This window comes from Mauremys reevesii, linkage group 7 (genome assembly GCF_016161935.1).
Source record: "Mauremys reevesii isolate NIE-2019 linkage group 7, ASM1616193v1, whole genome shotgun sequence".
NCBI classification, from domain to species: Eukaryota; Metazoa; Chordata; order Testudines; family Geoemydidae; genus Mauremys; species Mauremys reevesii.
In genome coordinates this window covers 20512211-20540098 of record NC_052629.1, presented here as the reverse complement: position 1 = coordinate 20540098, position 27888 = coordinate 20512211, and the positions used below count along the sequence as shown (strand labels likewise).

At 41.4% G+C, this 27888-nt stretch overlaps 1 protein-coding gene across 4 annotated transcripts in view; it reads left to right on the top strand.

The window, feature by feature from the left end:
- The window catches only part of FAM53B (family with sequence similarity 53 member B), a 127186-nt gene extending 105690 nt beyond the window's left edge, over positions 1-21496 (top strand). For all 4 annotated transcript variants that reach the window (XM_039547709.1, XM_039547708.1, XM_039547710.1 and 1 more), the window contains one exon: positions 15785-21496. In XM_039547709.1, coding sequence (XP_039403643.1) covers positions 15785-16147 — 363 coding nt within the window. In that variant the 3' untranslated portion in view covers positions 16148-21496. The remainder of the gene's footprint in view (positions 1-15784) is intronic.
- Positions 21497-27888: the final 6392 nt, after the last annotated feature.

Sequence of the window (27888 nt, the reverse complement as noted above, 5' to 3'; positions counted from 1 at the left end):
ATATATGTACAATAGGGCAGGCAGAGATAACAGCCTGCTTAATAATACAAGCTTAAGTTTTATGTTAACTTAGTTTTTGTAAGCCATTTCCTGGGTTTTGTAAAAGAAAGCAGTCTCAGTAAATGTTCTGTGCTCTGGGACTTGGCATTAGCCCTGCCTGGTGCGCACCAGCCCTTCTTCTTTAAAAAACAACAACTATTTATTTATTTAGGGTTTACAAATCCTTGCCATGGAACTATCAGGGGCAAACCAATAATCATTACAACAGCGAGCGTTTGTTTATACAGTCATATAATAACATCAGCCTCTCTGTTTAGCAGAGTGCTGCCATATTGCAGAGGAGCAGCTTTACACTATCCATGACATGCTGTTTCTGATGATTTTATTAAATGAGTGAAATCTCTGCTTACACATATTTAACAAACCAAGCATTTCTAAACTCCTTCACCTTTTAAGGCCTGCACAGACTGAACCATTAGTATACTCTTCATTACGCAGCTAAACTATGTAACAGCCGACATTAGCAAAAAAAACCCAACCTCTATGCAAATGGACTGTGCATCTCTACAAGGAGTTTTCAAAGAGCCACAACTCAGTGAAATCAATAAAAAAATATCATCCAAATGTATTTCTTCTTAGTGAGAACTATTTCCATGCCAAATTTCAGCTTTCTTCTCCCAGTCATTTCTGATGGAGGTCTGTTCAAGCAGAGGTGGTTATTATAATTCTCTTTATACTAAAACATTGCTGAAACATTTTGGCTCAAACTTTCAGACATGCACACACACAAATTACCTACAAGCTATGAAACCAAGTCTCAAATACAGTGGCCTAAAATGAAAATTTGAGAAAATTATGATTGACTGAAAAGGGGGTTCGACTGCAAACTTATGGAACTTAAATATTAACAGTTGGTGCTGATCCTGCTATAATTAAGTTTAAAAAACCCCTAAATCTAAAGTTTTGGTCTGAACCACCTGCCTGCACCTCTTTCCCTTTATTGCAAATGCTTGAGTAGCAGCTGCTATGTTAAGGAAAAGGCTGATGGAGTTGTTCCATCATAGCAAGATTTCTCTGCAGCATGAGAAGGCGAAATACTTTCCACCCACAGGTCAGTTCTCAGTTTCCTTCTTGCAGATAGTTATTTTCAGCCCTATGAAGAAACTGTAGCACGGTGTGTTAATAGGAGGTGCTGACAGTTTAGTAGGTAGGGTTGTTATTGTCGACAGCTTGTAGCATTACACCTTTAACAAGAAAATTGCAGCAATTACCTAACTGGGGGAAAAAGTGTTTGTGCAAAACCCATTCCAAGTGTTTCACCTTGGAGACTATAGTTCTGTTAATATTTATTCTAGCATATTTACTTGGAGATTTCTTATTTGAGAGAGACATTTTTAGAATTTCATTGGAGGACAGAGTTTAAGTTTTACCTTTTATTGGGGCGGCAGAGAGTTTTATGAAGAAATATGTAAGGTGAATTGCTTTAGCTTTCCCAGTGGTTAGGTTGCCAGTGTTCCACATTTATTCTTAATATATAACTCTATCTGTTAGATACAAAAATAGTGGCTGGAGGAAATTATAAGTACCTGGTCCAAAGCCCATTAACTCAGTGAAAAGACTTCCATTGACTCCAGTCAGTTTTGAATCCAAGCCTAAATTAGTGGCCTGTCACAGAGGAGACGTTGCATTGTAAAGTTGTCTTGGGATTGAGTGCTTGATTTGCAAATCTTGCAAAATATTTAAAATGTAGTTAGAGGGTCGACAGCTGCATCAGGATGGTGCAGATAGAAGCTGAGAAATCCAGCCAGCCCCTACATGGTGTATGCAAGGTGGTCATGAAAGAGTTATTTTCCTAAGAATTCAGGCCAAACATTTCAAACGTGTGTGCCTAAAGCATAGGCACCAAGATAAGTCAGTCAGGGACCGCTGAACTCAGTAAGAGCTGCACATGTTCAGCACCTTTGAAAATCAGGTCACTTTTATGTATGTTCCTACACGTAAGTTTGGGTGTCTGAAATTTGGCTGTCTGAAATTTGACAGTTTTGACCACAGGGCTCAGTTGTGTATTCCTTGCATGTCCAAAATTCCCACTGAAGTTAATGGTCCCAGCTACTCTATAATTACTGCTCTGCTAAAGCACCCAGCTGCAGACAAGAGCCCAATCCTGCAAACCCTATAGTACATGAGGAGCTTTATACAGATGGAGTAGTCCCACTGATGCCAGTGGTACTACTCAAAGGCCTGATACAAAGCATGTTGTAGTCAACTGAAAGACTTCCACCGACATCAGCAGGCTTTGGGTGAGTTAGTGTTTGCAGAATCAATGTGTCGTGCCACATATTTTAAGAAATGTAAGAAGTCCTGATTCCTTGTTTAAGGGTAAATCTGTTGGTTCCCCTGGAGGTCAGGAAGAGGTACTACATGTTAAAGAAGCAAAAATTCAAAAAATAACACATTTTCCTACTTTATTAACCCTGATCCCAAATGCCTTGTTCATCTGTTATAAGCATTTTACAAACATGCAAACAGGTGGTATCACTCCTGTCTGAAACCAAGTGAAAACAAACACCAAGAGCCAATTTCTATTGTCAGTTACATAGGGTCACCTCCCACTAGATCGGGGTCGGCAACCTTTCAGAAGTGCTGTGCCGAGTCTTCATTTATTCACTCTAAGTCAAGGTTTCACGTGCCGGTAATACATTTGAACGTTTTTAGAAGGTTTCTTTCTATAAGGTCTATAATATATAACTAAACTATTGTTGTATATAAAGTAAATATGGTTTTTAAAATGTTTAAGAAGCTTCATTTAAAATTAAATTAAAATGCAGAGCCCCCCCGGACTGGTGGCCAGGACCAGTGTGAGTGCCACTGAAAACCCGTGCCATAGGTTGCCTACCCCTGCACTGAAGTCAATATAGACTTATCCTTGAAAATGACAGCAGAATTTGACTGCAGGAAAACCGTTTAATAATTCACAAAAAAGGACTAGCTCTGTAAGTTAACAAAATGGATCAACTGACTGGAGGAAAAAGTAGATTCTATAATAGAGCTACTGTACTTTAAATAGAAAACATTATGTTAGAAGAACATTCGCAGCCTTGTTTAAACAGACTGAATCAGAGAAGTGCAGCGATAAGGCCAGCACAACTTGCCCAGGCGTGTCTAGGCCTGTTTGGGTAATGCAGAACATGTATAAATGTGTACTCTAAACAAGCAATGCTCTCCGAGCTGTACAATACTGATTAACCAATGGCTGGATTAAAGGTGGAAGGATGGAAGTTAGGGAATATAAGAAATGCCCTGAAGTGCAAACAGCTCCTTGGAATCCCAATCCATAAAATTTAGATTAATTAAAACCTAGATGAAAAATGCCAGTGCAAATACAAACAGCTGGACCAGCTAGATAGTTAAGTGTGCCCTGTGATGCTCAGATAAACATTGCGCGTTGTTATTCCTCCTCAGATATGTGGATCGTATTGCTGCGTATTTGGCGTTTTTTAGACATATAGCTGAGAGCGCTTCTGATATCATCTCCCTTGCTTGAATTGTTCTGTGCTTCAGGCTTCCCACAAGGGAGGCCCCTGGATGGGGGCACAAGAGTAGACAGCAAAAGGCAGAATAGAGAGCAAATAGGCACCCGTGGACCTGAGCAATCCCTCTGTAGAGCATAGATACCCACAGGCAAATTGACAAGATCAGAATAGGCCTTGAAACCAAATAAAGTATCATTTCCCTTTAGAATATATTAGACTCATTGGTCTCTGCACTGTGCCTAGTTTCACAAGACCGGACCGGCACAGAGTAAAGTGCAAGTCAAACAAGAGTGTGTGTGCTTTATTTAGCATTTACAGCAGTCATACAAGAGGTCTTGGACAGTGCTAAAGGACCTGCCCTGAGGGCGGTCTGGTTTGCAAGAACAGTGGTTGGCAGCCTGTAGCTCCCTCAGGTTGGTCTTGCAGCTTTGCATTTTTATGGCTGTTCCCCTGCAGTGTGCCCTTTTGGAGATGTCAGCAGCTCCTTAGCTCGAAAGCTGCTAGAAGAAGAAGCGAGAGATGTAGAAGTTTTGCTTTTTAGGCTTTTCTTACATTTATTTAATTTTTATGGCAATGTTGTTTGTTTAGCAACTTCTTACTTCCATCCCATATATGTAGATTTATTAGCACTCTCCCTTTGAGCACCTAAGATTTCATATTTTTGGAAGGGATAACAGAGAATAAACTGAATGGCTCACGAGATTAGAAACAGACTATAAAGCCATTCACTTATTTGGTGACTGAAAGTTATTACCACCTGATGATAGTCCAGTGGGGAATATGAACCCAGTTTAGTGAAAACAATGGTCCCAATTACCCACTAGTAATTATCTTACTGAAGCATCCAGTTGCAGACTGGATGTGCAGTGATGAACTCAGCCTTTTTCAAAGTGGGTGAGTTTCTACATTACAAAATCCGCCACCACAGTAGGTGCTATATGGCAGCCTTGTTAAGAGTCACTGAAGAAACCAAGGGCTGAGTGGGTGTGGAGAATGAACTACTACTGGTGAGGCATTGTGGAAAAGCTTGCACTACTTCTCTTGATGCTATCTGTCTGGCAGATACAAATAGAGAACTTTACTCTCCAGAATTGCCAGTCCAGCACTTTTCACAAGCACTAAATCCACCCAATAAATGAACAACAACAACAACAAAATCCAGATGAACGCAGAACAGATGGTGCAGTGAATACAGCATTTGATTCACATCTGCTCACCAGGCAGCTGAGACATCCAACAGCAGGTGAAAATATGGGCTTCATCATCACAAAAATATTGCAGATCCTTGATCAAAAAGCTTTTTCTATACTACCATATACAATAACCTCACCAGTGTGTTAAAGGTTCCTATCAAAGTACAGTTATTCCATTACAGACCCAAAATGAGTATGAAAAAGCACTTTTCTCCTAGAAGAGCACATGAAAATTAGTGAGTGAAGCTTCTGTTGTATATATTTTACATAATATATAGCTATAGATATATAATTAAATTTGGAGAGTTTAAAATCATGGTAGAAGAGATCGTATTTGTTTGACTGCACTGTTCATGTGTACACACAAGTCTAATTCTGTATCATCTGCACCTCCTTTAAAGTTTGATGTTCTCTGTCTGAGGAAAGTCCCTTTAATCAGATTTGGAAGTAGACGTCTTAGCCTTCTCAAAACAAATGAGGTGCTTTTCAAGGTGTTTTTCTCCATTTCTGTAAGAGTCTCTAATAACTGTACTAAATACATTAGAGCCCACAGGCTGCTCTAACTTATGCCCAGAGACCACCTTGAATTTAGCAGCCCCTCAGTCAGTGGAATGCAATGTTGTGCTTTATGTTATTCCCTGACATGCACTGTGTGAACCTGATGCAAAGCCCATTAAAGTCAGTGGAATTCTTTCCACTGACTTCAATGGGCTTTGGATCAGGCCTTAAATTCCTTCGCAGTAACTGAAGATGTGACCCAATATGACCCTGCATATCATGACTAATTCAGCTCAGGGCTTCTGTCTGAGAAAATATATATGAATCAGTTTTGGTTTGGTTTTTTTTGTGTGTGTGTGGGGGGGTCTTCGCCCATTTAACCAGCTCTGGTCCTTACACAAGCACATTTCACTGGCAGCTTTGCATGTGCAAGGTGTACAAAATTGAACTCTGTGGTGTACAGTACAAGTGCATATCTGCAGCTAGGTGGCTTGAAAGAATGTTGTGCTTGTGGAGGGTGCATTTACTTTTGTTATAAGGAAAATTCTATTCATGCCAAAAGACGGGAAAGGGAGGTTTCTGACTGAGTCTACAATGTAAGCAAGACAAACAAAATGTTTGTTTTGAAATTGTGCAAGAGTGAAAAGGTCCTTTGGGGACAAGGTGGGAAACATCATTAATCCTAAAATGCAGAGGAGATCATCTCCTTCAGGCACAAAGAACTTCCATTGCAACACTGTTTGCAAACTTAATACCCCTCATCTGTTACCAGGTAACTAGAGTATCACAGATCCCGCCAAAGTTTATGACATTAAGATTAGGAAGGCTTCTGTTCCTGTTCAAATGGACAGCTGCAACAACCTCAGAATGCCAGCCAAATGAATTGTCATAGGGCCATCTTTCCCTCACTTTACCCTCAGACCAATGCAACGACGATTAGTAACACAGAGGATTTCACAGAAACTCAGTGCCTGGGAAAACTTGCTTTCTAAATCGAGTGCTGGCAAGTCAACTTTATAAACACTGTCTCATTTATAAAACTGCATGTCGTTCTAAAATAGCAATGCTCTTCCTTCATCAGGCATGGCAACAAAATATACAGCAACCCAAGAGCATATGAGCTTTTCATGAGCTTACACATGAGCCTTCTATTTAATGGTCTCAGTAATCTTTATGTCAGAGGTTGAATTGCAGCAGATGCAAATCTAATTGTGGATGTTATAGGACAATGAGAAAATGACTCTCTGCAGATACAGGCCCAGATCCTGAAAAGGTATTTAGGCCTCTAACTCCCACTGAAATCAAGAGGTGTCTCAGGGGGACTTCCAAATCCTGCTCCCAGTACTTCCCCCTCCATTCACCATTACGTGGACCACCTCCCCACATCTTTAAGACTGTGTGGACACCTCCCTCCCATTCATGGTGATATAGAATCCCTGGAGCAACTGCAGCATTTGGACAACGGACAATTAATAGCAGAAAACTATTAGATTTATTTTAGCAGGTCTTTTCATACGAGTGGACAGGTGGAGGAGAGTTAGCACCATGGGCAACATTTTCAAAAGTGTCTAAGTGACTTAGGAGTAGAGCCGAGTGAATTTTTTTTGTCTGAAACTTTTTTTGGTCAGGGGAGGGGGAAATAATGCAGATTCAACATCATCACACTGTTTTGCAAACTCATACCAGTTATGTGTTGTAAACAATAAATGTTGAAAAAAACAGAATGTTTGGTTTACCATTTTGGAAATGAAACATTCCAGTTTTTCAGCACACAATGGCTTTGTTTCAAAATTTCCTTAACATTTATTGAAAACAACTTTAAAATGTTAAATGCTCTAAACCGCAAAACAATGTTTTCCCAACTTTTCAATTCACTAAAAAGTTTTAAATTGTTTTCGGTTCAACCTGAAACGAATCTTTTCCCCAATTTTTTCAAAATTGCCAGTGAATTGAAAAATCCACTTAGGAGCCTACGCCCCATTTAAAAAATGACTTAGCATTTAAGAGTCTAAATCTTATTGGCTTTCAATGAAACATAGGCTTCTAAGTACCTAAGTCACTTTTGAATAATAGGGCTTAGGCTGTGACCATGAGCAAGAGCTCCACCAGTGGTCACACACCACGTTTTGAGAACCTCTTATTGAAATCATGCTACATAAGACTATTGAAATGACCTCTTTGGCACTGGGAATTTCATATGTGTTTTACATAGACCCAGGATGAGACTATTCCTGTCAACAAATGATATATGAAAGCCATTGCAAGGGAAATAGGATATGAATAACTCATTGCAAAAGCACTATGCTCAGCATGGTAGTATACTTCAGCTCTCCTGCAGCTTTCTAGGGATGAACGGAAAAGTCTGCATTTTCAGACAGGAGAACGCACATCACAAACCAGCTAGAATGCCTGGCCTTTCATATGTGCCATCTACCACTTTATAAAGGATAATCCTTTGGGCAGGGATTCTTTGCTGCGTGCCTTGTGCAACACAAAGCATATATTCTGAATCTTGACAAACGATAATTAGTAGTAATAATAAATAATGCGTATCCGCTCCATGGTTTACAGTTTCAGCGGGTTTTGAGAGGTTTTTGGTTTTGGCCAAGTTCTAGTTATTAAGCAGGTTCATCAAACTGTTAGTCCTTTTTATGGACTAATACCTAGTCTTTTATATGGATTAGTGCCTTTTGATACTTGGAGGGTTTTATTTTAAAGAAAAGAGCTATTTCCATTTGAAATGCAGCCACTGAACTTATGCACTCGCTACTATTTTTCACAAACAGGCTTCCAAAGAAATTTACTCATATGGCTCAATACGCTGCAGTACCCAAGCACCAGGAGTGATAAAGATGCTGTCAGATCAGTTCATTGTTTTCTGCCTCTCCCCCCCCCCCCCCCAAGAAAAGACTGTTCCTGGCTGAATGTCTGTGCCCATATAAAAACATTTCGTACTTAATTTGCCTAGTTGACACTTGCCTACAGGCCTGATGTAAGCAGGTGTGGTGAGGGGGTTTACCGAGCCTACGGGAATGAAGGAGCAGTACTGTGGAGCATGTTCCAAATGGAGGCTCTGCTCAGAAAAAGACTCTGACAGTCAAGCAGGGAGGGAGAATGAAGGAGAGACAGTTTGAAGGGAGGAAGGTAGTTTGCAGCTTCTGAGGACAAAGCAATCCACAGGAGAGGGTCTGGTAAGGCCCAGCTGGGAGGGTAGGGGCCTGCCCCTTTTCTCTCCAACACACTTTGCTGATGGAGCATAACTGGAGACTGGGAAGAGAGCTGTACTGACTGAGCTTCTGGTGCTGATTGGGTGCTCCAGCTGCGCAGGAAAGCAGGCTGTGACCGCATGCCAAAGGGAAGAGAATGCGGGGAGGTAGGAAGCAGCCCATGAGAGGCTGGTCAGGCGCACCAGGAAGAGGTGACAAGACATTCCACCCCTCTCCCCATTGGGCCCTGGGCTAGGACCCAGTGCAGAGGGAAGGGCTGGGTCTCTCTATCTCTCTCAATCTGTCCAGGAGAACTCTGAGGTACTGGGAAATTGATGGGGCACGGCCTGCCTGCTGGCCCCAGAGCGAAACTTGCTATGGGGTTGAAGGACTGTCAAGCCATGGCCTGGCCACTAGGCATGCTGGCCCCCAGTGAAACCTGCTCCAAGGTGCAATTCCATTTAACTTACCGGAGCTACTCTGGATTTATAATAGTGTAAATGAGATCAGACTCTGGCTCTCTGTCCCCTGAGTTGGAGTTGCAGGGACTCCTAGTGGAAGACTGAATCACAACAATTGATTATATATAACTGCATTTGCTTGCAATGACTTGTTTTATTATGATGCTTCATTTAACATAATGCTCAAGGATGTCGATTAAAGCATTTCAGGAGATGATCAGTTTGTATAAATTTAGTGCCAGTGCCTTGGGTTTGTGTGTTTTAAAAAGATAATTGAAGCATAAAGGAGCTGAGACACTGACACCAGATTACTCAATAGATATTTGGGTCTGACTCCACTCTCATTGAGATGAAGTTTATGCTAGTGTAAATTAGTTCGATTGCGGTACTCCTGAAGTGAGAGGAGCACCAGAGACAAATCCCCAAACAAATCTGTATAGAGTACTGGAGAATGCCAGCCATCAACTTTATTTTGAAAATTGTTTTTTTTTAATGCAAATTTCTAATAAAAAGCCACAGAATTCTTTGTTCGTATAAGCAAGTGAGGCTCCAATGAAGTAATGCTGTGTTACCCCAGTGGTGAATTTAGCTCATAGTCTTTAAGAGAATACAAATGCACATATAAACACAATATGGAGACAGCACTATTTTCTCCTTTTTATCTCTGCTACCACTGGCTAATATATACATACAAACCTAGTAATGGTGAGTATGAAAAATCAAGCTATTTCATCATTTAAACTCAGGGATCTCATGACCTGCCACCCTATTGCATTCCAGATATGCTACAGGTTTATGCCATATGCAATTCCCACGTAGAGACGTGAGAGTTTGTGAGGAATGAGAGAGTTTGAATCTAATCAGTTGTTTGTTTGTAATGCATTTATCTGCTTCAGCTTCTGGTTCTTTCAGAAGTGTGTGTCAGATGATCGTCTTCATCCAGAACAGATACTTTCTTCTGTGGGCACATTTATTAGATTCATATTCTAAACAGCTAAACCTGAACATTGGTGGCTACATAGCAGGCTACTTGGCCCATGAAAACCCCCCACATGTTTTGCTGAAAAGGTCTACTCATCTGGTTTTCATCAGAGCCTTCCTCCTTTGGGAATCATGTGTTTCTGTGATGCAAAAGCAAGAGATAGGCGTATGGAAAGGCGAGAGAACAAGTCACAGGAGATAGTACTTTACACAAAGAGAGAGCATGTGTCGCCTTTGCCCTGTGGTTTTACATAACATTCACTCAAAATGGGATGCTATAACGTTTGTATTGGCTGTGGTAGACCTTTGGTTATAGAGTAACTGAGGTCAGTAGCAACAAACTTTTGCATCAGAGTAGTTGAAGTAGCTGTAGCTTCTAGCATACGCTTTTATTGCGGCATTAAGTCGTACTGTGGATCCCTATAAAAACATAGATTTTGTGACCCATTCCCTTATATGGATGTACAGTAGGGCACATTTATTAGCTCTCAATACTCATAAGAACATCTAGAGAAGATTTTTTTTCCTCATGGTCCAGACTAGGATTAGAAAAAACTGAAGTAGAGACAGTTCCTCAAAAGGCTGTCCCAGGTATCACATGACGATCCAGTGCATGCTGGGACAGGAAGCTTGTGGAGTGAGTGTCAGTTCTCTGAAGACAATGAGACAGGTTGGATGTGTTGCATATGGCTACGGGGGGGGGGGGAGGGGTGTCACATGACTGTGCTGCCGAAATTTAATGAGCTCCTGCTGTTTTGGTCTGAGAGCAACATTTCCTTAAAATCAAGTCTGAGCTAAATGGTGTTTCTAGCCAGAATAATTCATGTTTTGTTGGATGCGGGGGGAATAGGGCCTCAGTAGCAAATTGAAGGGTAGTCTCCCCTCGCACCCCCACCCCCGGGGAACATAGCAGCTGGCGCATTCTAAAGCAATAAAAGGGGGAAAATGTTTCTCAGCATTATTTTGATGACTCATGGATATCAGTAATGCTGGGAGGGGAGGATAGCAGTATGGTCCCATGGGATCCCTCAGGGACAGGCACATCACTTCTACTCACCCTTTCAAACCACTGCATCTAGCACTGCTCAGATAGTGTGTGCGCACCACAATGCCAGAATGTGGCATTAAAAAAAACTAGATGTGGCGATGTAAAATGGCTGTGTGGTCTTTGGTGTCCTCTTTCGGAAAGTTTGTTTATGGCATGGTTAATATAAGTCTTGAGTCCTCTCTATGGATGCAATGGGTTTATTACAGCATGTATTGCATAGGAAACAGCCCATCTATTACATTCACACATGTATGCAAAGGGGTGATCTAAGTCAGTCAATATCGCTTAGACCAGTGGTGGGCAACCTGCAGCCTGTGTGCCCCATGCGGCCCGTCAGGGTAATCCGTTGGCGGGCTGCCGTACCGTTTGTTTACATTTGCACGGCCGCCCGCAGCTCCCAGTGGCCGCAGTTCGCTGTTCCCAGCCAATGGGAGCTGCAGGAAGCAGCGTAGGCCTGGCTGCCACTTCCCGCAGCTCCCATTGGCAAACTGCAGCCACTGGGAGCTGTGAATATGTTGAACAGCACTGGTCCCAGTACAGATCCTTGGGGGCCCTGCTATTTACTGCTTTCCATTGTGAAAACTGACCAATTTTTCCTTCCCTTTGTTTCCCATCTTTTAACGAATTACTGATCCATGGGAGGACCGTACCTCTTATCCCATGGCTTCTTATTTGCTTAAGAGCCTTTGGTGAGGACGTTTTCAAAGGCTTTCTGAAAGTCCAGGTTTACTATATTGACAGGCTCACCCTCGTCCACATGTTTGTTGACCCCCTCAAAGAATTTTAATATACTGGTGAGATATGATTTCCCTTTAAAAAAGCCTTGTTGACACATACTGTGTTCAGCTGTGTGTCTGATAATTCTATTCTTTACTATAGTGTGAACCACTTTGCCTAGTACGGAAGTTAGGCTTACCAGCCTGTAAGTGCCAGGATCATTGCTGGAGCCTTTTAAAAATATCCTCCAGTCATTTGGTACAGAGGCTGATTTAAGTGATAGGTTACATACCACAGTTAGTAGTTCTGCAATTTCGTATTTGAGTTCCTTCAGAACTGTTAGGTGAATACCCTCTGGGCCAAGACTATAACAGGGTCCAAAAAAGAATTAGATACATTCATGGGATAGGTCCATCCATGACTGTTGGCCAGAATGGCCAGGGATGGTGTCCCTAGCCTCTGTTTGCCAGAAGCTGGGAATGGTCAACGGGATGGATCGCTTGATAATTCCCTGTTCTGTTCATCCCCTCTGGGGAACCTGGCATTGGCCACTGTCAGACAGGATACTGGGCTAGATGGACCTTTGGCCTGACCCCAATATGGCTGTTCTTATGTCCTGGAAACGCATTACTGTTTAATTTACTAATTTGTTCCAAAACCTCCTCTACTAACACCTCAATCTGGGACAATTCCTCAGATTTGGCACCTAAAAAGAATCGCTCAGATGTGGGAGTCTTCCTCACACCCTCTGCAGTTAAGACTGACACAAAGAATTAATTTAGCTTCTCTGCAATGGCCTTGTCTTCCTTGAGCAGGGGTGCCTGAACAATTTGTAGAGTGGGGGTGCTGAGAGCCATTGAACCAAACTGTAAACCCTGTATATGATGGAAACTGCTGCTGCACCCCCAGCACGCCTAGTTCCAGCACCCATATACTTGAGTGCCCCTTTAATGCCTTGATCATCCACCCTGCCATTAAAGCCTGCCTGTGAGATGTGCCGAATGAGTGCATTTCCCAGGGCAATTGATCCATTCATCCGTGGGCAGCCCCTCCCACTTTCTGAATCAAAAACTCACGCAGTGTAACTGAAAACAGACCAGACTAGCTGTGAACTGTGCTCTTTTGAAACACCATATAGATTTTGCTGTCCACAATGGTGCACCATCATTACCAGTGAGCCCAAACTGTACATCTGGAGGTGCCTCAGAAATGTGATTGGATATTCTTGTGTGAAGTTCATGCTGAGTATTATCATCTGACCAGCAGTGTGGTTTGTGTGATACTCCTAATATAAATGGGGATTTTTCACACCAGCATTCCAAAATACACTGAGCAGATTAGCAGCGCCCGCTTGTAGTATAACATTGGTCTGTTCTGAAAGCTAAGTATAACCCTAGCTTTGAATTAAAATAATCATGGTTCTACATGAGGATACATCAACATGAACTAAACATGTTAACCACCCTTATCTGACTATAGCTCTGATACAGCACTCAGATACAGTGCTGGGTGTATAGCAACGTGTAGATAGAGAGCTTAGACAGGATATGGCCAGACCAGATTTCTGTGAAATGAGTTAATGCTTACATTATAGCATCACATGGTTGGCTTTCGTTTTGGGAGAAGTGTGCACAAACCGCTGGATATCCATGCATTGCTTCAACTGGCACTGTAGATGCCGAGGATTTTTAGATTCATGGGGCACAGCTGGAATTAGCAGAAACTAATCATTAATAGCAGGCTACCTTTCAGTGTTAGCAGGTGCAAGGGCATTTTGTCAGTCTGAGGGAGCGACATTATTTCCTGTAATAATTTCAGTGGTCACTTGACTTCTTAAAGTTATCTTTGTGCTTTCTTAAAGTCCTTGTTTAACTCAAAAGGTATTTGCTTTTATTTCTTATCATCGGCTGATGTTAGATTTCCACAGGTCTTTGTTTTTGTGAGACTTCTATCCCTTTCCCTAGGTTTTGCACCTTTGCATTGCCTCTGTCCATCTGTCTTTCTGATCTCTCCCTCTTCAGTTCTTTTTGCCTATTTTCACAAACCACTGGAAAATTCAGATCAGGGATTTCCTGTTCTACTGCAAATTGCACTGGTCCCTGGGTATTCCTTGTTGCAGTTCGTGCTTTGCTTACATAGTGAACATCAGGAGAGTAGCAATTTATTTTAATTAAGATAAGTGATTAGAATTTTGTTTGTTTCTTTTAAAAAGTGTCACTACAAATATGTATGCATGTGCAGTCAGCAGTATCTCCAGGGACAAAAACTGTCATGTCATACATACCGTAGTTTAACAAGAGCAATTCTAAATGCCAGCAAAGATCTCATCATTGTCAGTGTTTTTAAACCATTTTGATCTGACAGTATGTGATCTAAATAAAGAGTTTCGAGAAACTACAACCAACCACAAAGCCTGTTTCATACAGAGATGAGCGATACAGAGATCTTGTGTTCCCCTTAATAAACGGGCATGAAACTGAGATACAGTGCTCATCACTGTGGCATAACCACAAAGGACCCAATTCAGAAAAGCACTTAAGCACATGCTTAAGTCCTATAGACATCGATGGGTCTTAAGCACATGCTTAAAATTAGGGTCCTAATCCATATAAAATGGAGCCAATTCTCCATTCTCTGCTACAGAGGTGCAGCCTGCAGACACTACAAGCTTAAAGGCTTTCCTGAATCTGGCCATAGATTTAAACAATTTGTAACGAGAAGGACGTATTTAGGATCTATACTGCAAGCGCTCCTATGAAAGGGAGACGTCTCCTTTCTCAGTAGCTGTGATCCTTTTATGCATATTTTAGTTATATCAGCTTGTCCAAAATGTCCCATCAAATGGCGGTAAATGGCTTTTAAAAAAATAAATGCATTTAATTACAACTGAATGGATCTGTGCTGATTGAGTTCTCAGATCTCAAGGTCTTAAAGCAGCCAGGCTGGGTAATGTGTAATGTATCCAAAACTAAGTGGGTACATTTGCATCCAGCAGACGTTACAGAAGGTGGAAGAAATGCAAGAACTATTGCAAAGGGAAGCAACAGTAGGCCTGGATTTCCAGCATGTAAATTGCTGCTGCTAAGATACCTAATTCTTACTGGCAGATTTGGGGAAAATAACATATTAAGTCTTTGAGGGCTTGAGAGAGGCAGGTTGTCTTCTAGATCGGTTTGCTGATGGGATTTTTCTTTTTTCACAAAGGGTTTACTAAGTGTAATTATTATCTTTTGAGAGATTTGAACAACATTCTCTGCAGTGACTTCTGAAGACTCTAAAAGATGAACATTTCAATTAATCATTTTGAATGCTGTTGGAATTCACTTATAGATCTCTGAGGCTAGAAGGGGATTTTAGATCATCGAGTCTGACTTCCTGGATAACACAAGCCTTAGAATGCCATCCGTTTACTCCTGTATGCAGCCCAATAAGTTTGCCTAAAGCATATCTTCCAGCAAGGCATCCTTTGATTTGAAAACAAAAAGAGATGGAGCATCCACCACTTCTTTCATAGCTTGGTCCAATATTAATTTCTCTCTATTAAAAAATTGGGCCTTATTTTTATTATGAATTTGACTGGCTTTATCTTACAGCCACTGGTTCTTGTTATGCCTTTCTCTGCTAGATTAAAGAGCCCTTTAGTACCTTTCAGGGGCGGCTCCAGACCCCAGCACGCCAAATGCGTGCTTGGGGCGGCATGCCGCGGGGGGCACTCTGCCGGTCGCCGGGAGGGCGGCAGGCAGCTCCGGTGGACCTTCCGCAGTCGTGCCTGCGGAGGGTCTGCTGGAGCCGCGGGACCAGCGGACCCTCCACAGGCACGCCTGCGGGAGGTCCACCGGAGCCGTGGGACCAGCGACCGGCAGAGCGCCTCCCGCGGCATGCCGCCCTGCTTTGGGTATTTTCTCCCCAGGATATTCCTTAGAAAATATCTATGTCATGAAACATCCATGGTGGAGCAGGGAGAGTGTGGGGAGGAAGGGGAGAATACCGGTAAGTGTACAATAAGGACCATTTTTGTTCTCGCAGGGGGATGTCCTAAGTGAAGTAGCACATTTTTCCCTCTCTCTAAATTCAGCTGATTCTCTGACCTTGTTTGTGCAAACTGAATGCCGTTGTTTCATCTGCCTGTTTTCTGTTCCCTCTGCAGAATCGTCAAACCTTTAACAGCCTTAGCTGCCTTAGCACCACAGTGGACGACTGCGCTCAGCAGAATCAGTTCTGCCCTGGTGTCAACAGCCCCAAGTCATGGACAGCATCTCCTTCCTCCTCTGATGTCATGCCAGGCAGGACACCAGCCTGCACCCCCGTGCCAGAGCCACACTCAAACGCAGAAGAACGTAGAGTTAGCAAAGATGACCTCTCTTGGGAAGAGTCAGACTATTGCGCCACGGAAGACGAGAGCAGTAGAAAAGAAGATGAAAGGGCTTCATGGAAGAGTAGTGGAACAGGGGGGCGGAACGTCTTTCCGCTAGATGGTGAATTAGACATTGAGCAAATAGAAAACAATTAAAGGATATTGTTTGTGTCAGGTTTTGGGGATGTGAATTAAGAACAGTGAGTAGTAAAATCTTCTAGGTTTAATACTTGGGTTATACTGTATTTAGGCATAAAAGCAAATCAATGTTCTCGTCCTATCAGCAATAGGAGACAAAAGCAGCCTTGCCAAAATTTCATCAGGTATCCTGAGCAATTTTTTTTAAAATCTTGAAATTCTATGTAACTACTGTAGCCAGATATCAGCTAGTTTGGTTAAAATAGGCTTTGGAAAGAAGCATTCTAGAGATCTCCAAACTGCATTTTTCCCCCTCCACCATTAAGTCAACAGCTTTTAGTAAACTTGAAATTGCTGGTGTTGGAGTAGCTGCAATTTCTTAGTGAATATGTGTGTTTAGATTTTTTTTTTTTAGGACTGGAAAATAAAGTACTGGTTTTGATTCACAAACTAGGTACTGTCTAGTACAGAGAGCCAGACTGAGAGGGGCTGTGTTATGCCTCAGTGGGACCCTCCTCAGCCTGGCCTTTCTGGGCAGCAACTATAAGGAATGTTTCATTTTAAGTGATCCATACCCCTTCTTCTGATTCCATACTGCACCTTAGACACTAGGAGAGGGGAGATTGCAAGGGGGTGATGAATCCTTAGTTTAACCTTTCATCCTGGAGACCATTATTCAGCTCAAGTCTGAGTGAGGGATCGTATAACTGAAACCCTGAAGTCTTACTTAGGCAACACTTCTACAGTCATAACCACAGAATCACCCCATATTGCCTTGCCATGAAGCCTTTTTAGTCCTGCAGCCATCAACAGAGCCATGAGAGGGAAATCACAAGCATAGTGCTTGACATTTGATCATGAACACAGCAAAGGATTTATATTTTCAGTTTCCTTAATTCAACGAAAGCAGAGGGTAGGGAATGCACAATAAAAACAACCCCCATGGGGCCAGATCAACAGCTGACATAAGTTACCTTTGACATCAATGGAGTTATGCCTGTTTACACCAGCTGAAGATCTGGCCCACGTCTCAGTGTTTGGGAACTTCAGATCAGTGTTAGAGCTGTGCCAGGCATTAGCATAAGAGCAAATTCTGCCATTTCTAAAAGAAGTTGCTATTAGACACAGCTGCTTTAGTGTTTTTCCTTTCAAGCCCCTTTTTTAGACCCAGTGGAAAAATAGTCCAGCTTTCTATTGGGCTTGTGAAAGCAAGGCTTTTAGAAGAGGCAGCTCAGTGTTTGGCAGGTAACATGAGTTCTAATGGTGACTGTTCTGATCTCGCGCCCATACCAGCGTCAATCTGAGTATCTCCATTGTAGTCAGTGGAACGAAGCCAGTAGAAAACTGGTATAAGGGAGATCAGAATTGGAGACTTAACAATAAAAAAAAACAAACGTCCCAACAGGCTCAGATTTTTGTAGATGTCCTTGTCCAGTGTGATAAGAGTACATTTATTAAAGCCTTTGTGCTTGTCGGGCACGTCTGGCAGGCAACATAGGGTGAAATTCTGAGCCAGTGGCAAAACTCAATGGCTTTAATGCGGGGGGAGGGTAGGATTTCACATTTAGTTTTGCTGAAGACTGAAGGTACTTCATCACTGTAGGAGAGTCCAAGTGAGTCATTTGCCTCTTTTTGAAGAACTCGTGTGAAAGTCTGTCCAAGGTTTCATACACCAAAACCTTTTTGATTACTCCTCTGCCTCTACCTACATCTTGCCAGCCTTTTCTCCAGTACTTCTTACTTCAGGGATGTGATATTTTTTCTTTCTTTTAAGGGTTCACATGATTGTTTTACATTGGGCATGGAACTCACAATGGCTGTGAGCCGACGTACAGAACACGGCCGGCACAAAGCATCTGGTGCAGCATTTGCCCTGTCTAAATCGATGGACAGCTTGATCTTACTGCACTTGAGGATTTCCACAGTGCCAATGCTGTCCAGGGCTTGTCGCCAACTGTCATCCATGTTGTTTGGGTGTATGCAATAGGTGAGATGAGAAACCGCTTGCCGGTCACTTAGGATTGGTTTTATTATGTGATTTACCAAATCACAGAAATAAAACACATTCATTCAGAGAGGGTTTAACCCCCGTCCCGCTAACAAATCCAGATTTTCCATGCTTTCGTTTGGCGTGTTTTACTGTGAAATGGTTTGATATTAAATGCAGTATGATTATTTGACAAAGTAAGCTCTCAAGACGTTGAAAAGCCAGGTAGCAGCACTGAAAGCTTTCCCTTTCCCCGCCCCCATTTTTAGCAACGATAAAGTGGTGAACATTACGTTTATACAATTTATTCTCCCTTTTACCTTGGTAAAATAAGCTGTTCATTTGCTAACAGGTCTATGAGGAAACAATCTTTTCTTTTCTTTTTTACTTATAGGAGAACAATATCCTAGATATGGAATTTTAATCACATCTTCTTATGTTACTGCACTTCTTTTCTGCAGTGGTTCAAGATGTGTGTAGCATCTAGTATCACAGTGGAATCCATCCAGTTTTATAGCTTTATAATGTGTCCAGTCAAATTGCACAGAGTGTTTTGTTTGTAACAATGTTAATTTCAGCCCTCTCTCTAGATATGATGCTGGCACAAAGTGGAAGCCAAACAAGTAATAATTTTGGGGGGGATGGGGATGATTTTATTTTTAATGTTCTGGAATTACACAGCTCCGTGAAAACAGTATTTTGTTCAATGCATTAATCAAGAAAACACACCTTATCTAAATCCTTTAGGCACATCATTTTGAAAGTGTGCATTCAGGCGGTTGTATGCCCGAGTTGTGGGTGCATAAAGGTAATCATGCATACATTGAACTTTGCATTCAGAAGTGCATTCTGGGACATATGCACAATACTACCTGGGACATGTGCACTTTTGTGTGCACACTTTTTAAAAGACACACTGGCAAAATATCAGTTTCCTCAAAAGCCCGACTGTCTATACAGTGAAACCTTTAAAGCAGTGGGTCTCAACTAGGGGTATGTGTATCCCTGGGGGTACATAGAGGTCTTCCGGGGGGGGTACCTCAACTCATCTAGATCAGTGTTTCACAACCTGGGGAGCATGGATCGGGAGGGTTGCAAGTGCAGGGTGGGTGTTAGGGGGTGGCAAGCAGGGCAATTTACATGTTACATGTAAGTTACATGTTTGGCAGTGCTCAGGCTTGAACCCCAGGCAGCAGGGCTCAGGCATGAGACTCCTGAAAGGGGTACAGGAGTCTGGAAAGGTTGAGAACCGCTGCTCTAAAGGAACGGACAAGACGAAGATGCTTTTGAGTAGTGCCCTTCTCATAAAGAACTGCTACTCAGGTCAGTCTGGGATGGTCTCTTCTGCTGGAAGATTGCCTAAGAAGGGTGGTTTCTTCACTGTATGAGAGAATGTTTTGTTAATGTTTTATTGTCTATTTTACCTTTTATAGCCACAGATCATACCATTTGGCTTCAGTGACTATTTTGAGTTTTCCTGTGCAAGTGAAATGACTGGTATTTCCCCTCAAATGATATTTCCTAAACTCTGCTGGTGGCGTAGCTTTGAGACATCAGTAACATCAAATCAGCAACCAGTTGGACTGATGGAACAGTGTGCAAACACTCCCAAATCCTTTACTGTCAGTTCTGGCTCCTGAACTGTTAGTACTGCCCCAACTTCTACAGCACCAATCTTGTTCCCATTCCCTCTCCTCTGTCAAGAGGTTGCCTCTCTACTGTGTATCCCGCTGCTGCAGCCCCTTCTTTCTGACCTCTACAGCTCCACAGAGGTCAATAGTCCTAAGCCTGACAGCTCACAGATGCAGTGGTGCGGTGGTTTACAGATGTAGTGCGTTGAACCATCACCACAATGCTTCTAGAGTAGCTCTCTAGAAGTATCTAGAGTATCTTTTGCTATGCCGATTTGTGAAAACCTGGACTGACTTGTCTTTTAGTTGTTTTCTTTTAGAGCTATAGAAGCACTCTGGTATTTACATATCTCCGACTTTTAATTCATAAGGGCTTTTATTTTTTAAAGGGCTGCTATGCCATGTTAAAACATGCACAGTAGGAAAGTGACCAAATGGATCACTACCCAGCTGTATTCAACATAGCAGTAGCATACAGTTTACATTGCAGCACAACCTGTTTGCCTTACTAAAGATGCTTCTACAATGAGCAATGGCCTTAGATGGGCAAATTAGCATAGACACAAACTACATTTAGCAACAATTTTAGGCCACAGTGGTGTTTTGTTTTGAGGGTTGGTTTTTTTGTTTTTTGTTTTGTATGATTTTTGTACTGATTTTCAGGTTAAAGAAGCCTTACTTTTTAAAAAAATTCTGTAGAGATAAAACATTTCCGGATTTATCTGTATATTAAAACAATTTTAAAAATCTGAACTAGAATATAGTATGTGCCTCAGATTCCGGGGACATCCTGTTGATTGTAAAATTAGAAGGTGTGTTGCTCTTCAGAACATGATGGAAGCTCAGCAAGATCTTACACATGCAGTGACACCAGCTTAAAAACAATGGAGCCCTATGGTGAGGATTTCTTAGCTTTTTAGGACTTCATCAATATTACACAGATGCTTTGAATAACCCGTACTTCAAATTCCTACCATATGCAAGAGTCTGGCACTATGGAGCAAATGATTTTATATGCTAGGTAATTAACAGTCTAATCATCATGGAGATAGACAGTGACTGATTTGGAACATGGATCAATTTGGACTACAGACATTTAATGATGACAACAAAATATCAACAGCAATAAAATGTCAGCATTCAATAAAATTATTTTTAAAAAGTATATTAGTGGATAATGTCCTTCTTGTTAGCACCGGTAACATACTCACAGGAAATTTGCTGTGTATTTGCTGGTATAGCTCATTGAGGTTGTTCTATGAAAGATTGCAATACATCTTCATGTGGAAAAAAGAAGACACAGGAAGTATTTGTAGAATAGATTGTAATTTCTCACATAATAGCCTATTTGGCCAATAAAGTTGTGTTTCAAGTGCATTGTTTAAAAATCCTGGATGACAGGACAATGGACTTATGTAGGACATTTTAGGATTGTAGCAGTGCTTTACAGAGTCTGTTTTTGATGTTTAAGAATCGAAAGAAGATGACGGACAAAAAAAGCCTTCTGAAAGCTATGAACTGAAGTAAGAGTCTCTCCATGTTAATTGCACAAATGCAAATGTACGTAAATGTATACAAAGTTGGATTTGTAGAAGGTGTAATCTTTGTTCAAAGACTGTTCTTTCACCTGAAAGTCAAGAAGACTGCTGATTTGTACTCTCTCAATGACTTTATTGCACTAGAGCAACTCAGTCTCAGGAATTTGCTTGTTACTTTTACTATGTAAATAAAGCTTCCTGGTTCAATAACCGGCTGCCCAGCACTGGTCTTTGTTTATTCTTTGCTATGTTTCATTACCAGGGTACCGCTGGTGTTGACAGAAGACTTCCTCTCCTGCTATAAAGACATGGAGCTTTGTGCTGTGGTTGTTCGGCTAGGTGGACCTTACCAAAGACAACAAATACCTTTTAAATCTCTGGGAATAACCATGGTGCCTGAAAAAAACAAGATCCCAAATAATCTCCCTCACATCTGTACACAAACAGGACCCTCCACATGACTTTCCTTCCTGTCCTGCATGGAGAGAGGTTGGAGCTCAGCCACTGCTGTGATTGCTTCACTCTTTTCTCTGGCCCCCACAGACACACCTATGCGGGGCCAGTTCTACAGTGGAGGAGTGGCAGAGACTAGGTAGAGTGGTGGATTGTTGCCCTAACCACCCTGCAGAAATTCCACTAGAAATGTATCACAGTCAGGGACTACTCTATCTTTTCCACAGGAACCTCTGGAGCAGCCATGGTGATGGATCACAACCCTTGAGTAATGGTGCTGCCCACACATACCATGGTAGGGATAGTATTTCTGTGTAGTTTTACAGAAACAGACACACATTTACTGTTGATGAACAAAGATAACAATTGAGTCTGTTACTTTAAAGGAAAGGAAATCTAGTAACCTCCCTTCAAATAATAAATGGCTATCTATATTTGGGTTTAGAAGGGCATGTTTACCTTTTGCCCCCACTGAACCTTAATATAACATATATATGTTCATTTTTCTTACAGCCTTAAAGTACAATACTATATTTCCTCTGATTTGCTGTGCATTTGTATCATATAATGATTTAAGAGTGTCAAGCAAAAAAAATAAGGAATTGATGCACAGAACAAACGGATAATGGAAAGACATATACAACACATACACAATTTGGTTCATGATTCTTTGGGTGCCAAAAATAATTAAACCTTCTTTATAGTAGATGACCTGTACTATTTAGAGCCACTAGATAATTCACTGTTTCAGTGACACTTTTGATAGCTGTCTTTAATTAGGGTTTATGTTGCCCATTTACAGTCAAGCTGGCTTCAAAAAAATGTCATATATGCAACAACAGCATAACATTAGTTTCACTGCGCACTTGTGGGGTCCAGTTGCTGTATCATCATGAGATCAGGATGCAAAGACACAGTGAGTGGATGAGTACCAAAACCTTCCCCGGACAGCTGAATTGAAGGTGCAGATAATAATAATATTGGCGGGCTTATCCTAGGCTTCATTCATCTATCCACATTAGGGCTGTGAATTAATCACAGTTAACTCACATGATTAACTAAAAAAAAAAATTACGATTAAAAAATTAATTGTGATTAATCACAATTTTAATTGCACTGTTAAACAATAGAATCCCAATTGAAATTTATTAAATATTTTTGGATTTTTTCTACATTTTCAAATATATTGACTTCAGTTACAACACAGAATACAAAGTGTACAGTGCTCACTTTATATTATTATTTTTATTACAAATATTTGCACTGTAAAATGATAAACAAATTAAATAGTATTTTTCAATTAACTTCATACAATACTATCATGCAATTGTGAAAATTAAACTTACAAATTTTTTTTTTGTTACATAACTGCACTCAAAACCAAAACAGTGTAAAATTTTAGAGCCAGGGGAGGCTCTAGGTATTTTGCCGCCCCAAGCACGGCAGGCAGGCTGTCTTCAGCGGCTTGCCTGCGAGAGGTCCCCGGTCCCGCAGATTCGGCAGCACGCCTGCGGGAGGTCCGGCGAAGCCGCGGGACCAGCAGACCCTCCGCAGGCATGCTGCTGAAGGCAACCTGCCTGCCACCCTCACGGCAACTGGCAGAGCGCCCCCTCCATGGCTTGCCGCCCCAGGTACGCGCTTGGCGTGCTAGTGCCTGGAACCGCCTCTGTTTAGAGCCTAAAAGTCCACTCAGTCCTACTTCTTGTTCACCCAACATTTACATTTACAGGAGATAATGCTGCCCACTTCCTATTTACAATGTCACTTGAAAGTGAGAACAGGCATTCACATGGCACTTTTGTAGCTGGCATTGCAAGGTATTTACATGCCAGATATGCTAAACATTCGTATGCTCCTTCATGCTTTGGCCACCATTCCAGAGGACATGCTTCCATGCTGATGACACTCGTTAAAAAAAATAATGCATTAATTAAATTTGTGACTGAACTCCTTGGGGGAGAATTGTATATCCCCTGCTCTGTTTTACCCACATTCTGCCATATATTATGTTATAGCAAGCTCGGTTGACAACCCAGCACATGTTGAGAACATAAGAACGACCACACTGGGTCAGGCAAAGGTCCATCTAGCCCAGTATCCTGTCTCCCGACAGTGGCCAATGCCAGGTGCCCCAGAGGGCATGAACAGAACAGGTACTCATCGAGTGATCCATTCCTTGTTGCCTATTCCCACCTTCTGGCAAACAGAGGCTAGGGACACCATCCCTGCCCATCCTGGCTAATAGCCATTGATGGACCTATCTTCCATGAATTTATCTAGTTCTTTTTTGAACCCTGTTATAGTCTTGGCCTTCACAAAATCCTCTGGCAAAGAGTTCCATAGGTTGATTGTGCATTGTGTGAAGTTAATTTTAAGAACACTTTCACTGCAGATTTCACAAAACTCAAAGAAGGTACCAATGTGAGATTTCTAAAGATAGCTACAGCACTCAATCCAAGGTTTAAGAATCTGAAGTGCCTTCCAAAATCTGAGAGGGATGAGGTGTGGAGCATGCTTTCAGAAGTCTTAAAAGAGCGACACCTCCAATGCAGAAACTACAGAACCCGAACCACCAAAAAAGAAAATCAGCCTTCTGTTGGCAGCATCTGACTGAGATGATGAAAATGAACATGCATTGGTCCGCACTGTTTTGGATTGTTATCAAGCAGAACCCATCGTCAGCATGGATGCACATCCTCTGGAATGGTGGTTGAAGCATGAAGGGATGTATGAATCTAACACATCTGGCACATAAATATAATGTGACACCAGCTACGACAGTGCCATGTGAATGCCGGTTCTCACTTTCAGGTGACATTGTAAACAAGAAGCGTTACCTCCTGCAAATGTAAACAAATTTGTTTGTCTCAGCGATTGGCTGAACAAGAAGTAGGACTGAGTGGACTTGTAGACTCTAAAGTTTTACATTGTTTTATTTTTTAATGCAGTTTTTTGGTACATAATTCTATATTTGTAAGTTCAACTTTCATGATAAAGAGATTGCACTACAGTACTTGTATTAGGTGAATTGAAAAATACTATTTCTTTTGTTTTTATAGTGCAAATATTTGTGATAAAAATATATAAAGTGAGCACTGTAAACTTTGTACTCTGTGCTGTAATTGAAATCAATATATTTTAAAATGTAGAAAACATCCACAAATATTTAAATAAATGGTATTCTATTATTGTTTAACAGTGCGATTCATCGTGTGATTAATTGCAATTAATTTTTTTAATCACTTGACAGCTCGAATCAACATTATTCCTATAGATGGACTGCTACACAATTGGCAGCTACCTCAAGGAAAGTGTTTGGGTGCAGGATCATAGTGCACTAGGAATACACTGAAATACCTTAGCAGAGTTACATGCAGTGTTATTGTAGCTATGTTGGTCCCAGGATATTAGAGAGACAAGGTGGCCCAACTTCTGTTGGTGAGAGAGATGACCTTTCGGGCTAACACAATGCTCTTAGAGTTATGTAAAGACAACACTGTGGCTATCTGCAGCCCAGACTATCAGTCCTTTGCTTTCATGCACTTTAAATTCTTTCATAAACTAGAAGGGAAACAGGTTGAATGATCAAACAATTAAAAAGTGTCAGGCCAGATGGCAGGAGATTTATCTGGCAAAATTTACACTACTTAATCTGATATGGTTAACGAACGAAAAGCACACACTATAGACAAAAATGCTCTGTGCCCATTACAGTTACCTTGTCTTGAACAAAGAAGTATTGTTATGTTTCAATATTCCTAGTCAATATTTCAAGTGTCTAGTTTGACTAAGGTGTATCTTTATTCCATCCCCATTTGGATGAGTGCAACAGAGCAGACTGTGTGTGAAACATTACCAAAAGAAGAAAAAATAAAGGAGGGGAAAACTTATTTGCTGATGAATGACCATCTGAAGTGAAGTCATTTCCACTAGCTAGTGATTTTAAAACATAAATTTACTTGATTTTAAATCTAAGTATCCCAAAGTGGGGAGCCCAGTTTAGCGGCTAGACTGTGTGGCTGGAAAACAAATACTGGGCATCCCTTTTCTGCTAGTGGATTGTTTTGTGACTTTAGCCAACTCATAACCTTTCTGTGTCTCAGCTTACCTAGATGTAAAATGGGTATACCACCACTTTACTACCTTGTATGAGTATTTGCAAAATGCTCTCGGAACCTCTAATGGTCAGTACTTTCCCCCAAATATCTACATTGTTAAAATTTCAAGACATTCTAACTACTAAGAAAGAAGCTCTGCCTACTATTTAGATGTTATGCAATCTGAACAGTGGCTGAATGCAGCTAAAGGCATAGGAGATATAAGTGAAAAATAGTTCTAATAAACCCCAGAGTGCTTTATGTATAATTTCTCTGTAGATACTTTATTAATTATTGTAACTGATATTTCAGTAGTGCTTCAAAACTCCAATGAGTGATTGGAGCCATGTTGTGTTTGATGCTGCACAAACACATAACGTATAGATGAGCCCTGTCCCAAAGCGCTTACAATTTTTGTTTTAGGATGACAAACAACAGGTAGGTACAGCAAACGGAGCTCAAGGTAACAGTCAGATGATTATGCTGAGGGCTTCTGATTTTCGGTTTTAAACACTAGTAAAACCCCGCTAATAAAAATAAAGACAGGTGTTTGTCCCTTAAACACAGAAAAGATGACTTGTATCGAAGGGCTTGTCTACAAGGGGCAGCAATGTGGATAATGGGGGTGTGGTTTCTAAGGCACACTAATGTGTTGCACGTTAGTTGGTCCACGTAGACCCTGCTAATGCGCTTTAACATAGTGCTGTTTGCACCACACTCGGGAACGTTACAAAGAGATTACTCGTTACACTGTTTACTATTGTAATGAGTAATGTACATAATATGCACATTAATATGCACAAAGAGGCAGGCCTGAAATGCCCTCGTATGACAAGTGCAATAAGAAAGGGTCACCACACACCAGCAGCTTAGGTTCTGGCTTTACAAAAAAAATTCTACTTCACGCTTATAACCTAGGGTCCTAAAGTGGTTTATAAGCACTGCTTAACAAGTCCTCATCACCCCCGTCCATGTATTAATACTCCCATTTAACAAATGGGGAAACTGAGGCAGAGACGTTTAAGTGACTTGTCCAAGGTCACTCAAGAAGCCTGAGGCCCATTAGACCACAGATCTTCTGCATCCCAGTCCAGTCTAAGACACAAGCTCATTCTTATGGTTAAAAAGCAAAGGGAATTTAGGATTTGCCTATTAATTCACTGTCCTAAATCAAGGCTAAGTGATATTTTTTGAGCGTGACCAGCTAATTCCTGATAATTGCAGCCATACAATCAGACAAAGCAGGCAGCAGCTGACCTAAGGCCGAGTTAGGAGGAAGTTCTGAGGCAGTGAGTGACGCAGTTCAGTACCAGTTCTGTATGATTAGATGACACATCCTTTCTTTAAAGCTGTTTAGAGGCGGGCATGGAGTTTCTATTGTAATCAGATGAAAGTTCAGGAAGGATTGGATTTGTAAGAGTTTGTGTGAAGCAAAGTTTTGTTTTGTTTTTAAATAGTTACTGATGTTAAGGAAATTATTTTTGATGCCTATAATCCCAGCTGATCAGAGACTTTGAAAAGTAGGGACAGTTTTTCTTACCATATTGAGATGAGAGGTGGGGAGGGGAGAGAAGGCCTGATCTTTAGGTTTTAAAGAAATGCTTTCTTTGGTATCGAACCCAAAGCCAGCTTCCATATGGGGTCCAGATTCTCAGAACTGCTGAGCTCCCAGCACTCCAAATGAAGTCAGTGGTAACTGCAGGTGCTCTGCTTCTCTGAAATCAACCCTGTGAATTTATTTTAAGAAATGCTCACAGGAAGCCCTAAAACAAGTGGAGGAGAGAATTAAAATGAGCAGGAATTCAAGCAACCCGCCCCTCCTATCCTTTTGTATTCTGACATTGACTAGGTGTTAGCAGCCGAAGCATTTTACAGGCATTTGGGATATTAAATATCATGGGACAGTGTTTGAATATTATTAAGCCCTGGGTCAGTGTGTGACTGATTTAAATAAAGTTAATAATGCTTAAAAAGAGGTCTAGGGAGTGGACACGGACTCCATTTCAGCAATAAATAATAAACTCAACGTAGCACTTCTCAGCAGCCATATTTG